The 15,058-nt window shown below is 54.8% G+C and overlaps 1 protein-coding gene across 2 annotated transcripts in view; it reads right to left on the bottom strand.

Moving 5' to 3' along the window:
* MYH14 (myosin heavy chain 14) overlaps positions 1-15,058 on the bottom strand; it is a 91,893-nt gene that overhangs the window by 52,600 nt on the left and 24,235 nt on the right. For both annotated transcript variants that reach the window (XM_030299282.1, XM_030299283.1), the window contains 6 exons: positions 9,328-9,423; positions 8,032-8,150; positions 6,634-6,786; positions 5,033-5,206; positions 4,570-4,743; positions 1,765-1,879 (listed from right to left, as the gene is read on the bottom strand). In XM_030299282.1, the coding sequence (XP_030155142.1) occupies positions 1,765-1,879; positions 4,570-4,743; positions 5,033-5,206; positions 6,634-6,786; positions 8,032-8,150; positions 9,328-9,423 (831 nt within the window). The remainder of the gene's footprint in view (positions 1-1,764; positions 1,880-4,569; positions 4,744-5,032; positions 5,207-6,633; positions 6,787-8,031; positions 8,151-9,327; positions 9,424-15,058) is intronic.

Below are 15,058 nucleotides of genomic sequence, written 5' to 3'. Positions count from 1 at the left end.
GTGGGAGATGCAATGGGAACAGCAAGAGAAGGGAGGAGGGACAGACGGTGGCAAGAGAAAAAGAGAGCATTATTAGTCAACAGCACAGGGCAAAGCAGGAGGAAAAACTTGAATGTTGGCCATGAACTTTTAAAGCTAGGGCGACTGTCCTGTTCACGTTTGTGTCTACCCATTGAGGGCATCAAGATGACCGGAAGGATGACCGTTCTTTGTGGGAATTCAATGCCAAGGAGATAAAAAATCTCTTTCCCTAGAGGTTAAATCTGTATCTGCTTTATTAGGTATCCCTTTTTGCCCTGGCTGCCAGGAAGCTCAAGGACTAACTCAATGCTCCTTCCTAGCTTGTTGCATTGGTCTCTCTGAGGAGAGCTTTTCCCCTGGGCTCCCAGGATGCTGGGCACCCAACTCTGGGCTCAGGACAGCCGTAGTAGAGATTGATGCACGAGGGCCCCAGTTCCCTGTCCCTCCTGTGACTTGCAGCTCCTTGAATCTGGGCTGCTCTGACCTGCTTTGTTCAGGAGAGTTGTGGAGGAAGGAACACTGTACCGGGTTGGAGACAAGGACACAGCTTCCGCTTCTCTCTTGGAATCCCTGGAGAGCCAGGCTCATATGAGATGGGGCATGTGAGGGATCACGGTGGGGGTGGGGGTGGGGCATGATGTGTCCATAAAGGGGACACAGATATTAAAGAAGTGTGTGTGTGGTGGGGATTTTCTGAGGAGATGATTCTCATAGCAGAATCTGGTTCTGTTAGTGAACATCAAGCACTACTTTTCAATCCCTCTTGTACAAACCACAGAAGACACAAACCTCAAATTCCTCTGTCTAAAATCACCTCATAACATCAAGGCACCTCACACTCTTCTAGTTCTGTGAGTCCATTTGGGAACCATTCATCTTGCTTATTTTGTTCTCTTGTCTAATTGCGTGGGCTAGCAATTACAACTTTGCTTTTCATTTCAGTAAAAGGCGTCAGCAAACGGACAGACCCTGGACGTCTGGAATCGGGGGGAAAAAACCAGGATGCTGGTTTTGTCGGTTGTGAAAATCATGTCTCCTCTAAGGAGGGGAAGTGGCAAACAAGGCTTGGAAAGGTATGGGGTCTCATACTTTTTCTGCCCGTGCCTCCCAGAAGGGTCATTCCAAAAAGACTGATGACCAAATCTACAGGGGCCTTGTTGGAGCAGGAAAGCTCTGCAAAATCTACATCTCAGTCCGTTGTTCTTCCCTGGGGCCCTGAAGGGAACTTTGTGAAAGTGCAGAAAGCAAAGCCTAAAAGGTGACTAATCTGTAAAACACCACCCTGCTGAGTTTCCTTGTTGTGATGAATTAATTTTCAGTCAAATCTGATTTTTTTTTTCCTTAGGGATCACAGGCCATCTACAATGAATGACTTTCTCTCTTCCTTTACAATATTCATACAGTTATTTCTTTTTCCAGTCTGATTGCATAGGCTAGTATTGCCAAAACCGTGTTTCAGAGCAGTGGCGACCACGGGCATCCTCGTCTGTTTCTGGTTAAGGGGGAGTGTTTTATCACTGAGCATGAGGCTGGCTTGTAGCAGTCAGCCAATCATTCAATCAACGAGTCACCGATTGGAAATGCTACTGTCAGACCGTCTGGCCTGCCTGCCTCACTTCTGCGTCTGAGCAGACAAGTCACGTTCAGAACTCAGCCTCTAGAACAAAGGTGTGCACCCTGTGGGCTGGGAAGAGGGATGCACCGAGCTCCAGGGACAGGGCCTGGGGAAATGACGGCCCTCACCATCTTTCCAGATCTCTGCCGTTAGCCGGTCTGTGCTCTGGTGAAGCAGGGCTGCGACGTTGTCGTTCAGAGGGTCCATGTTTTTCATCAGCCACTCATTGGCCTTGTAGTCCACCTGGACGAAGTCAGGCAGAGGAAGGTGGTGAGCCCGCAGGTTCACCAGCTCTCCCAGTTTCCCAAGGAACCTCCCAGAAACCCCGGAGACCTCCAGCTCCAGGGCTCTCCACAGATGAGAGAGCGTCAGTGCCACCTAGTGTCTGTGCCCAGAACTGCACCCTCCACCTGCATGGCCCCTCTCCCTTCACTTCCCTCATCCGTTCTCTGTCCCACCTCCAGGACCTCGCCCGCCATCACTTCTTCCTTATCCATTCTATTCCAGCCACCCTGGCCTCCTCACGGCTCCTCAAACGTGCAAGTTCATTTCCACCTCGGCGTTTACCCCTGCCATTCCTGGTCTCCGCGGATTTTCACACGTATTTCACACGGATTTTCTGAGTATTCAGGGCTTTGCTTTGAGGCTCTCAGAGTCCGAGTCTTGACCCACACAACTCCCCACACGTGTGCGCCCCCCAAAGACAGTGGCTCCCCTGAGGCCAGGATTCAGGTCTGACTCACAGCACAGGGCTGGGCACACCGGAGGTCTCAGACAATGTTTGGGAAAGGAAGTGAGTGCTAGACACAGAACACATAGGTCTCCTGTCTCCCAGCCTCCATATGCTGTTCCTTCCCCCCCGGACAGCCCTTCCCAGCCTTCACCTATCCTTTGATGGCTGTTACTCCTCATTTATTTTTTAATGTTTTGCCCTTTTTTAGAGACAAAAAGAGCACGAGTGGGAGAGGGGCAGAAGGAGACAGAGAGAGAGAGACAGAGAGAATCTTAATGCTTATTCATTTTTGAGAGAAAGACAGACAGACAGAGCGTGAGTGGGGGAGAGGCAGAGAGAGAGGGAGACAGAGAATCCGAAGCAGGCTCCAGGCTCTGAGCTGTCAGCACAGAGCCCGACGCGGGGCTCGAACCCACGAACTGTGAGATCATGACCTGAGCCAAAGTCTGATGCTTAACTGACTGAGCCACCCGGGCTCCCCTTAAATTTTTTGCTTTTATTTTAGAGACAAAAGAACACAAGCAGGAGAGGGGTAGAAGGAGAGGGAGAGAGGGGGAAAGAGAGAGAGAGAGAAGAGAGAGAAGAGAGAAGAGAGAGAGAGAGAGAGAGAGAGAGAGAGAGAGAGAGAGAGTCTTAAGCAGGCTCCACACTCAGCACGGAGCCAGACATGGGCCTTGATCTCATGATCCTGGGATCACAACCAGAGCCAAAATCAAGAGTCAGACGCTCAACTGACTGAGCCACCCAGGCACCCCCCGTTTCTCGTCATTTCGGCCAGGGATTGGCAAACTACGGCCCGCAGGCCAAATCCAGGCTGCCGCGTTTTTGTAAATAAGGTTTTGTTGGAATACAGCCTTCATTTATGCATCCGTTTACGCATTACCCGCTGTGTCTTTCCCACTACAATGGCAGAACTGAGCGGCTGTGGCCGAGACTGGCCCACAAAACCAAAACTACTTACAGAAAATGTTTGTGGACCCTTGATTTCAATTTCCAATCTCGCCTGCCTCTCTTCTGTGAAATCTCCCTGGCGTTCCTCGGCTGGGCTTTCACACCGCCCTATGCGGCCCCCACTAAACACCCCCCCACCCCCGCCTTACCCCCTAACGGTCTGTACTTGTCTCTCGCCCAGAGCAGGAGCTGTGTGAGGACAGAGACCCTGTCCACCCTGGGGCCCCAGCTTTGCTCGGCACAGGGCTGAGCACAGAAGGCACACCTTTGCCGAATGGGAGGATAAAATGCTGTCATTCTCCTCTCAGTGAACTCGGGCCCACCCCTCCAAACCTATCGTAAATAGCCCCTCCTTGAGGAAGCTTTTCTTTTTTCTTATGTTTGTTTTTGAGAGAGAGACGGAGACAGAGATAGAGTGCAAGAAGGGGAGGGGCAGAGAGAGAGGGAGACACAGAATCCGAAGCAGGCCCCAGGCTCTGAGCCGTCAGCACAGAGCCCGACGCGGGGCTCGAACTCACGGACCGCGAGATCGTGACCTGAGCCGAAGTCGGACGCTTAACCGACGGAGCCACCCAGGCGCCCTGAGGAAGCTATTGCTGCCTACATCAGAGTCCTCAGTCCTCCTGGGGTTTTCCTGGCCCCTGTCAGGACATCAGGCAGTTCCTGCTCCCCCCCTGCCCTCTCTCCCCCCTGCCCTCTCTCCCCGCTGCCCTCTCTCCCCGCTGTCCTCTCTCCCTCCTGCCCTCTCGCCCCCCTGCCCTCTCGCCCCGCTGCCCTCTCGCCCCCCTGACCTCTCGCCCCCCTGACCTCTCTCCCCGCTGCCCTCTCCCCCCCCGCCCTCTCCCCCCCCGCCCTCTCTCCCCGCTGCCCTCTCCCCCTTGCCCTCTCCCCCCTGCCCTCTCTCCCCCCTGCCCTCTCGCCCCCCTGACCTCTCTCCCCGCTGCCCTCTCTCCCCGCTGCCCTCTCCCCCCTGCCCTCTCTCCCTCCTGCCCTCTCTCCCCGCTGCCCTCTCTCCCTCCTGCCCTCTCTCCCCGCTGCCCTCTCGCCCCGCTGCCCTCTCGCCCCCTGACCTCTCTCCCCCCCGCCCTCTCCCCCGCGCCCTCTCCCCCCGCGCCCTCTCCCCCCGCGCCCTCTCCCCCCGCGCCCTCTCCCCCCTCCCCCCGCGTTCTCCCCCCTGCCCTCTCCTGGGTCTGCAGCCTGGTGGTCCCCACTCCCGCCCACGAGCCTCACGGCTCGCCCCGCCTCCGACCTTGCCCGCATAGTGCAGGACACTGAAGTCGGCCTGGTCCCGCAGGTTCCTCGGCCGCTGGAACTTGGGGTGGCCGCCTTGCTCCTGCGCCACCTTCTCGACGAAGGACTTGTCCGTGGCCTTCGGGAACCAGCACTCTTCGTCCAGCAGGGCCAGGAGTCCAGGGGGGTTAGCCTAGCCGTCCACAGGAGGGGAAGAGGACGTCAGATCCCCGAATGCTGGACCCTTAGGCTGCCGCTAACTCGTAGCTCTTGTGAGGGGCACGGGGACGGAAGCCAAATGCGAGAACGGCTGTCGATCGGCGCCTGGGCGGAAGCGGGGCCCGCGGCGGCCGCCGCGCGCCTGCGAGTCCTTAACCGAGGGAGAGGCCCGAGGCCCAGCGGGGCAGGAGGCGGAGGGGGGCGGGCGGGGGGGGGTCGTCTCCCAGCGGTGGACGCGACGGCGGGCGGGCCCTGAGGCTCACCGGCCGCTCGATGAGGTCGATGCAGGGCTGCAGGTCGAGGCCGAAGTCCAGGAAGGTCCAGGGGATGCCCTCGCGCTGGTACTCCTCCTGCTCCAGCACGAACATCGTGTGGTTAAAGAGCTGCTGCAGCTTCTCGTTGGTGTAGTTGATGCACAGCTGCTCGAAGGAGTTCAGCTGCGGAGGATAAGGGACCAGTGAGAGAGGGGACAGGGATGGGGGGGGCAGGGCTAGGGGACGGGGATGGGGGACAGGGAAGGGGGGACAGGGATGGGGGACAGGGATGGGGGACAGAGACGGGGGTACAAAGACAAGGAGGACAAGGATGGGGGGACAGGGATGGGGGGACAGGGATGGGGGACAGGGATGGGGGACAGGGAAGGGGGGACAGGGATGGGGACAGGGATGGGGGACATGGATGGGGGACAGGGAAGGGGGGACAGGGATGGGGGATAGGGATGGGGGACAGAGACGGGGGTACAAAGACAAGGAGGACAAGGATGGGGGGACAGGGATGGGGGGACAGGGATGGGAACAGGGATGGGGGACAGGGATGGGGACAGGGATGGGGATAGGGATGGGGGACAGAGACGGGGGTACAAAGACAAGGAGGACAAGGATGGGGGGACAGGGATGGGGGGACAGGGATGGGGGACAGAGACGGGGGTACAAAGACAAGGAGGACAAGGATGGGGGGACAGGGATGGGGGGACAGGGATGGGGGACAGGGATGGGGGACAGGGAAGGGGGGACAGGGATGGGGACAGGGATGGGGGACATGGATGGGGGACAGGGAAGGGGGGACAGGGATGGGGGATAGGGATGGGGGACAGAGACGGGGGTACAAAGACAAGGAGGACAAGGATGGGGGGACAGGGATGGGGGGACAGGGATGGGAACAGGGATGGGGGACAGGGATGGGGACAGGGATGGGGGATAGGGATGGGGGACAGAGACGGGGGTACAAAGACAAGGAGGACAAGGATGGGGGGACAGGAATGGGGGGACAGGGATGGGGGACAGAGATGGGGGACAGGGATGGGGGACAGGGACGGGGGGACAGGGATGGGGGGACAGGGATGGGAGACAGGGATGGGTGACAGAGATGGGGGACAGGGATAGGGGGGCAGAAACGGGGGTACAAAGTCAAGGAGGACAGGGATGGGGGACAGGGATAGGGGACAGGGATGAGGGGACAGGGGTGAGGGAACAGAGATGGGGGTACAAAGACAAGAAGGACAGAGTTGGGGGGGAGAACAGAGATGGGGGGAGACAGAGACAGGGGGTGGGACAGAGATGGGGGGACAGAAATGGGGATACCGACAGAGGGGACAGAGACTGGGAGACAGAGATGAGGAGGGGGACAGAGATGGGTAAGGGAACAGAGATAGGGGGACAGAGACACGGGGAGGACAAAGACGGGGGGGCACAGAGAAAAGAGAAAGGGAGGAGACAGAGACAGGGAGGAGGAAAGAGACGGGGGGGGGGGGGGGTCCAGGATTGGTGGAAAGACACCCAGAGAGAGGGGGACAGGGACACAAAGAGAGGGGGACAGGGCCGGAGTGACGGAGCCCTCTGGCCCCAGCCTGGCCCCAGGTGCAGACCTGGAAGATCTCGAAGCCGGCGATGTCCAGGATGCCGAGGAAGGAGGCGCCCTGGCGGGGACTGCGGTCCAGGGCACGGTTGAGGCGCAAGACCAGCCAGCGGAAGAGGCGCTCATAGGTGGCCTTGGCCAGGGCCTCCAGCGCGAAGTCGGCCTGTGGGGCGGGGCGCACGTGAGGGCCTGGTCCCCCTTCCACGGCCCCAGCACAAGCCCAGGGCCAGCAAGGAGACACTGACATGGACGGGCCGCCTCGCGGCTCACCGAGAACAATGACGTTAATCGATGACACCGACCGGTACAGACCCCCACGCTGCGCCAGGCACTGGGAACCGCTTGGGGGTGCGTGAGGTCATCAACCCGCCCCCCCAACCCCTGAACCAATTTCGACAGCATCGTGAGAGTTCAGAAGGTGGACTCTGGAGGCCGACAACCCGGGTTTGAATCCTGGCTCTGCCCCTTAGAAGCTGTGTGGCCTCAAGCATGTGAATAAACCTCTGAGCCTCAGTTTCTTCATCTGTAAAATGGTACTAACGACAGGACCTCAGCCGAGATGGAACCTGGGTCGGCGGGAGCTCCGATCTCTGGCCCTCATGTCCCTCTCTATGTCTTCACAATTGTTCTTCATTCGAGTTCCCAGCCTGGGGACAGGCAGAGGCCTCTGCCCAAAAGCTGGATTCTGGAAACTTCTATCTAACATGGGCTCGCTTTGCCCCACTTCCCATCCCCCCACCCCCATCGCTCGCCTGAACTCTGACAGCAACCTCCTCATGTCTCCCTGCTCCCACCCATGCCCCCTGGGTCCAATTCTCCATGCAGTAGACAAGGGGGTCTTCATAAAAGATGAACCGAATCAAGTCACTCCCTGGCTTAAACCCTCACTGGCCCGCTGCGCTCTGAATAAAACTCACCTCCTTACCGTGGCCCCTAACACCCTGTGTGATCCGTCCCCTTCCAAACCCCTCCGACTGCAGCTTCTGCCTCCCTGGCCCTGGCTATCTACCCTCACTGACCTCCTTCATGTTCTCAATTCGCCAAGCCTGTTCCAGCCCCAGGGCCTTTGCACATGCGGTTCCCTCTGCCTTGAGCCATCTCGGTCTCAACGCAAACATCATCTCTTCATAGAGGACTTCCCTGACCCCCCAAACCCCCTCCTTCATAGGAGGCCCCACCGTTTATGCATTTTTTTTTTTTAATGATCTGTTTCCTACTTCAGCCTGAGCTCCACAAAGGCATGGTCTGTTTCCATTACTACTTTTATTCCCAGCACCAGAAGCAGAGATGGTAACAGAGCGAACACTAGCAAAAGTTTGAGCGCAAGAAAAACCCGGCATAAGCGGCTGAAAGCTCCAGGACCTGGCGCCCCGCCCCCCGGCGCCCCGCCCCCCGGCGCCCCGCCCACCTGTTCCTTGGTCTGCGCTTTCTGCACATAGTCTCGGCCGACTTTGATGCGGGGGGTGAGCAGGGCGCGGGAGAAATCCGTCACCCCTAGTCCCAGGAGGCGGCACAGCTTCTGTGCGGCTGAGGGCGGGAGGGACAGGGGGTCTGATCAGCCTTAGGGAGCGGCAGCGGCCGCTGAGCACAGACCAGGGGCCCGGCCTCTCCCACCAGAGGTATCACACGTCCTAAAAGTGTGTATGTTCCTCTGGCCCAACGATTCTCTCTCTGGGACCCCAACATGGGATAAATAATCCCGGACGTGGGGCGCCTGGGTAGCTCAGTCGGTTAAGCAGCCGAAGCTTGATTTTGGTTCAGGTCATGATCTCTCAGTTCCTGAGTTCAAGCCCCGCATTGGGCTCTGTGCTGACAGCTCAGAGCCTGGAGTCTGCTTCGGATTCTGTGTCTCCTCTCTCTCTTTCTCTCTCTGCCCCTCCCCTGCTCTCTCTCTCAAAAATAAATAAACATTAAAAAAATATTTTAAATAAATAAAAACAAAAAAAAAGAACAAAGCCCAGAGAGGAATGCCCAAAAATGTTGCAGTGAATTACCGCTCAGGAGTATGACAGTGGTAATTCCCCTGCTTTTATACTTTTCTGTATTGCCTGATCCCCCCCCCCATCCAGCTTGTATTATTTCATGATAATAAAGAAGCAGAACTATTTCCATTTTGATTAAAAAAAAGGAATATCGGGGCGCCTGGGTGGCGCAGTCGGTTAAGCGTCCGACTTCAACCAGGTCACGATCTCGCGGTCCGTGAGTTCGAGCCCCACGTCAGGCTCTGGGCTGATGGCTCAGAGCCTGGAGCCTGTTTCCGATTCTGTGTCTCCCTCTCTCTCTGCCCCTCCCCCGTTCATGCTCTGTCTCTCTCTGTCCCCCAAAAAATAAATAAACGTTGAAAAAAATTTAAAAAAAAAAGGAATATCAGTTATAATTCTGCTTCTGAAAAGCAAAAACTAAAGTATATATGCAAAGCACAGAGGCCAAGAGGAGATAAGCCCAATGCTAAGGGCAGTTTTGTCAGAGGGGCCAGGATGACGGGGGGGGGGGGGGGATCTCGGGCACACTGGTGTTATTCAAAGCTTTGGCAGAGGTCACACCTTTTACAATGAGGAACAGAGTGGACGATGATATCTTGGTAAAGGATCAGCATAGCTTGGAGGCATGCCCTGCTGGGGAGCAGGGAGTGGGGGGGCTGCTCTGTCCGGGGGAACAGAGGGACACAAGGACCCCGCGTGGGCAGCGGGTCAGGTGGGGTTACCTGTGTTGTCAGGCATGGAGGCTTGATCATTGTTCCGTTCTCTCTTCAGGACGATGTTGCCAAACTGGAGAACAGCCGAGACCATCCGCAGCATGGCTAAGGGGCAGAGAGGGCATTCGTGTGCGTGCACTCTGATGTGTGCTCTTAACTAGCCCCTTAGAAATCCAGTTTTAACGGGGCGCCTGGGTGGCTCAGTCCATTAAGCGTCTGACTCTTGATTTTGGCTCAGGTCATGATCTCGTGGTTCACGAGATCATGTCCCGAGTCGGGCTCTGCGCTGAGAGCAAGGAGTGTGTCTGGGATTTTCTCTCTCCCTCTCTCTCTGCCCTTCCCCTGCTCGCATGCATGTGCATTCCCTCTCACTCTTAAAATAAATAAACATTAAAAAAAAAAAAAAAGGAAATCCAGCTTTAAAACCCTATGTCAAAATTACACCACTATTCCTCAGCTTAAAATCCATTGGTGACACTGGGAAGCTCTTAAAACATATGAGCGGATAAATGAATTCTTTTTTTTTTTAATTTTTTTTAACGTTTATTTATTTTTTGAGACAGAGAGAGACAGAGCATGAACGGGGAAGCGGCAGAGAGAGAGGGAGACACAGAATGAGAAGCAGGCTCTAGGCTCTGAGCCATCAGCCCAGAGCCCGACGTGGGGTTCGAACTCACAGACCGCGAGATCGTGACCTGAGCTGAAGTCGGACGCTTAACCGACTGAGCCACCCAGGCGCCCCTCTTTTTTTCTTTTAATGTTTGTTTTTTTTTTTTTTTAATTTTTTTTCAACGTTTTTTTTTTTTTATTTATTTATTTTTGGGACAGAGAGAGACAGAGCATGAACGGGGGAGGGGCAGAGAGAGAGGGAGACACAGAATCGGAAACAGGCTCCAGGCTCTGAGCCATCAGCCCAGAGCCCGACGCGGGGCTCGAACTCATGGACCGCGAGATCGTGACCTGGCTGAAGTCGGACACTTTAACCGACTGCGCCACCCAGGCGCCCCTGTTTGTTTATTTTTGAGAGAGCACGAGTGGGGTAGGAGCAGAGAGAGAGGGAGACACAGAATCTGAGGCAGGCTCCAGGCTCCAAGCTGTCAGCACAGAGCCCAATGCCGAGCACGAACTCACAGACTGCAAGATCATGAGCTGAGCCAAAGTCTGATGCTTAACCAACTGAGCCACTCAGGAGCCCTTACATCACCTCATTTTATGCGTGTTTCTGTCCCAAAGATACCTTACCTATATAATGTCGCTTCGTTCACATCAAGCTCACGGCCAACACCTCTCTAATGGGAGCCGGAAGAAGGCTCATCTAATGTATGTGTTTTCTCTGTGAGAAACACTACAGCCCTCTTGCACGTGGGGATGCCAGCCCGCATTAAGCCCGACGCGTGGGGGGCACTTTAGACAGTGAAACCATCAACCAGCAAAGCACAAAACCGTGAAACACGTGGCACTCAGTAGCCGGCGAAAAGGGCACCGGTTTACGGTGGAGCCGAGACGAGGCGGCAGAGCACTGCGTCGCGGAACCCTAGCCCCGTGTGTGTGTGTGTGTGTGTGTGTGTGTGTGTGTGTACAACTCCAACTTTCCACCCCTGTGTGAAAGACGCAACGTTCCCAGAAGCACCAGGAGTACTGGTTGGGGGAGGAGGGTATGGTTAAATTTAGCGAGTAGGCGAAGTCGCAAATGCAGAACCTGCAAAAGAGGATGCACTGTCCCCCCCCCCTTGTCAGCACAGCGCTGCCAGAAATTTCGCTCATGGGGACTGCTGCCCCCTAGAGTACATCGCAGGAACTCCCAGGGGGTGGCGGGCATAAAGACGGAGGCCACGGGGCCACTTGCGGGGTGCGTTTGGAGACCACAGGGCCCGGGCGAGTGGGGACCCGGGTGAAGACGCCCTTCTGTGGCACAAAGCACTGCCCACACACCGCGTGACTCCTAAGCGTCCCCGTGGACATTTTTGCCCATGACAGAATGGTTTGTAATGATCTGAGCAACCCGACCTGGTTTATGCATAAACACAAGCGTTTCGTGTTTGGTTTTGACACGCGGTAGATTTTCCAGGAACGGAGCCACGATGAAATCCCAGGAGACGCTGTGGTCGGGTTTTGTTCAGAATTTTATCAAGATTTGGGAGCCCTCTCATCTGCGACAGCAAAGCTGCACGCAGCCCTTGAGCGGGACCGGAAAACCCATGAACACGGGACTGACTGGACCTGTACCTGCCGCTTTTATGGCGACGCTACAGATCCGCGCAAGCGCCCAGCTTCCCCATCAACCGCGCCTTCCAGAACGGTTTTCGCGATTTCCGGGTTCAAATGGACGTCGATTTCTTTCCACCCCCTCCATGCCAGGTCCTGTCCCAAACACTCCCAAATGAACTCACTTAACCTTCTTAACTCCGCAAGGCAGGTCCTCCAATAACATTTTACCTGTGAGTAAAAAAAAACCCCTTCACACATGGGGAAACCAAGGCACAGTCAGGCGACCAACTGGAGCTCACCAGCAGCGGAGGGGAGACGCAAACTTGGGACAGTCTGACTCCAGGGTCCGCATCCCTAACGGCTGCGTTTCCTCTTTGACGCCTTCTTCCAGCATAAAATTCGCATGGAAGCACGTACACGTGGCCCGCATACAGAAAAGCGCACAAATCATCCCCTTCCAGCTGGCCGAGCGTTTACGGAGGGGATGCGCCCGTGGAGCCGGCCTCTCAGAAGCCCCTTCCTGGCCACTCGCTGAACATGGGCAAACTTCACTGTCACGTGGTTAAGCAGAAGAAGTCAGACACGAAAGCACACCCACCATACGGGTCTGTTTGTACCCAAATGCAGGAACAAGTAAGCTGTTAGATACCAGAATAATGATCACATGGCGGGGAGGGGGGGACGGCTCTGGTGACGGGAAGGGGCACAAGGGACCTTCCAGGTGCCGGTTATACACGCATTCGCTTGCAGAAAGCCCCCGGACTGGATGCTTAGGCTCCAGGCACATTTTTTTGGTGTCTCTGCTTCTAGGCTGATTACTTAGAAAAAGAGGGTGGTGGAGGGGGAAGGGAGGAGCACCTTGCTGGGATACTCCTGCCAAAAACCCGAAACCTGAATCTAATCGCAAGGAAACACGCCGAGTTGAGACAAAACAACTGGTCTGTAATCTTCAAAAGTCTCAAGGTCACCAATGATAAAGAAGGAATAGTTCCAGACGGACGGAGAGTGAAATGTGCTAGACACGTGTGATCCTGGGGAAATGTGTGTGGATGGGCGTGCCTGTGCGTGTGCGTGCACCTGTGTGTGTGTAACCTAAAAAATTTTTGAGGGGTGCCTGGCTGGCTCAGTCGGTGGAGTGTGCGACTTTTTTTTTTTTTAATGTTTATGTATTTACTTTGAGAGAGAGAGAGAGAGAGAGTGGGGGAGAGGCAGAGAGAGGGGGAGAAAGAATCCCAAGCAGGCTCCATGCTGTCAGCACAGAGCTCAAAGAGGGGCTCGAACGCCCCAAACCGTGAGATCATGATCTGAGCCAAAATCAAGAGTCAGATGCTTAACCGACTGAGCCACCCAGGAGCCACATCCGAATTCCTGGCATCTGTGAATGTTACCTTGTAGAGCACAGTGGCCTTCACTGGTGTGATTAAATTAAAAATGTCAAAACGGGGACACGTCTGGGTGGCTCAGTCAGTTAAGTGTCCTGCTTTTGATTTCGGCTCAGGTCATGATCTCGCAGTTTGTGAGTTCAAGCCCCGCGTCGGGCTCTTTGCTGACATCGTGAAGCCTGCTTGGGATTCTCTCTCTCTCCCTCTCTCTCTGGCCCTCCCTTGTTCACTCGCGCTCTCTTTCTCAAAATAAATAAATTAAATTAAAAAAAAAAAGTCAAGATAGGAGATTTATTCTGGATTTCCCAGGTAGACTCTCACTGTAGATCCTTGTAAGAGGGAGGCGCCTGGGTGGCTCAGTTGGTTAAGCGTCCGACTCTTGATTTTGACTCAGGTCATGATTTCATGAGTTCGTGGGTTCAAGCCCCACATCGGGCTTTGAGCTGGGAGGAGCCTGCTTGGGATTCTGTCTCCCTCTCTCCTCTGCCCATCCTCCCCTCAAAATAAATAAACTTAAAAAAAAAAAAAAAAGAGGGAGGCAGAGGGAAAAAAAAAAAGAGGGAGGCAGAGGGAGAAGACCACATGAGCAAAGGTTAGAGTGATGTGTTTTGAACCCGGGAAAGACAAGAAAACGCATGTTCCTGGTGAGCCTTCAGAAAGAACCAGCCCTGCCCAGAGCTCGATTTTAGTCCCATGAGACTGGCTTTGGACTTCCGGCCTCAGGCATTGTAAGAGAATAAGGGTGTGTTGATTTAAGCCACTGTTTGTGGTCATTGGTGACCGGTCATGGGAAGCTAATACAGGGGGTCAGAGGTACCACGTTGTAAGGCACGTGCTGGAAGGCTGGTTAGTACAAGCATACCCTGCACGCCCGGGTTAGCCCCTGTCTTGAGACTATAGAGAGCCATCTCTAAGCCCATCAAGCAGAATATGTAGAACATGCTGTTCAGTGTTCCAGGTCAGGGGCTCGGGGTGGCCAAGCCGGGTGTCTCCTTTGTAACCGAGAGTGTCCAAATGGCAGGCTTTGATCTCCTCGGAGCCCTGGCTGTTTAAGACAGGAGAGTCTACAGAGAGTTACTACTACAAAATTTGTTGTTGTTGTTAACATCTATTTACTTTTGAGAGGGGGGGGGGTGAGCGGGGGAGGGGCAGAGAGAGGGAGACACAGAATCCGAAGCAGAAGCCAGGCTCTGAGCTATCAGCCCAGAGCACGACGTGGGGCTCGAACTCACAGACTGCGAGATCATGACCTGAGCTGAAGTCGGACGCCCAGCCGACTGAGCCAACTAGACACCTCCAGAGAGTTACTACTATAAAAGCTGTATGTTGGGCACCTGGGTGGTTCAGTCGGTTAAGCCTCGGGCTCTTGATTTCGGCTCAGGTCATGATTTCACGGTTGGTGAGTTCGAGCCCTGACTTCAGGTTGAAGAGCCCTGAAGAGCCCTGACGTCTGCCTGAAGAGTGTGGACTCTGCTTGGGATTCTCTCTCTCTCTCTCTCTCTCTCTCTCTCTCTCTCTCTCAAAATAAATGAATAAACATTTAAGAAAAGGATTTGGTGTCGGGAATTAAACACCTTGCGGGACAGGAATCTACGTGCACTAGAAACTGCTGAATTGTGCATTTCACAATGATGAATTTCACGGTTACATGAATTCTCTCTCAAAGAAAACCAAAGGCAGACGTTGACTACACTTGTGGTGAACACTGACTAATGAAAGAACTGTCAAATCCATACGCTGTGTATCTGAAACTAATGTAACATCCATTAAGAATAAAAATAAGTTAAAAAAACAGGTTTTGGTATAGTTTGCAGGGCACGACAGGGTGTGCAACAAATACTGATTTTTCTCCATCCCCACTGAGATCGTAATCCCTATGGAAAGTACCTGTTCCTTCCTCATCTCCTGAGCGTGCGCTCTGCATACAGTTAGTGCTCTATAAATGCTTTCATGGATGAACTTAAGCTTGCCTGTTTCCAGGGAGGAATTCCTTCCGTGGTCCACACTACTTCTGGGATTCAATCTAACCTCTTATCAGGGTTTTTGGCACCCTGTCCCTGACCCTCACAGCTCCTCCGGCCCCAGGGTCCCCTCGCTTACTCCAAGCAGCCACCCAGCCCCCTTTCGGTTCCTCCAACACTCTTCCTTGC

Source organism: Lynx canadensis, chromosome E2 (assembly GCF_007474595.2).
Source record: "Lynx canadensis isolate LIC74 chromosome E2, mLynCan4.pri.v2, whole genome shotgun sequence".
Classification (NCBI taxonomy): domain Eukaryota; kingdom Metazoa; phylum Chordata; class Mammalia; order Carnivora; family Felidae; genus Lynx; species Lynx canadensis.
The sequence above is the reverse complement of the archived record's forward strand: the minus strand, read 5'-3'. Positions and strand labels throughout refer to the sequence as shown.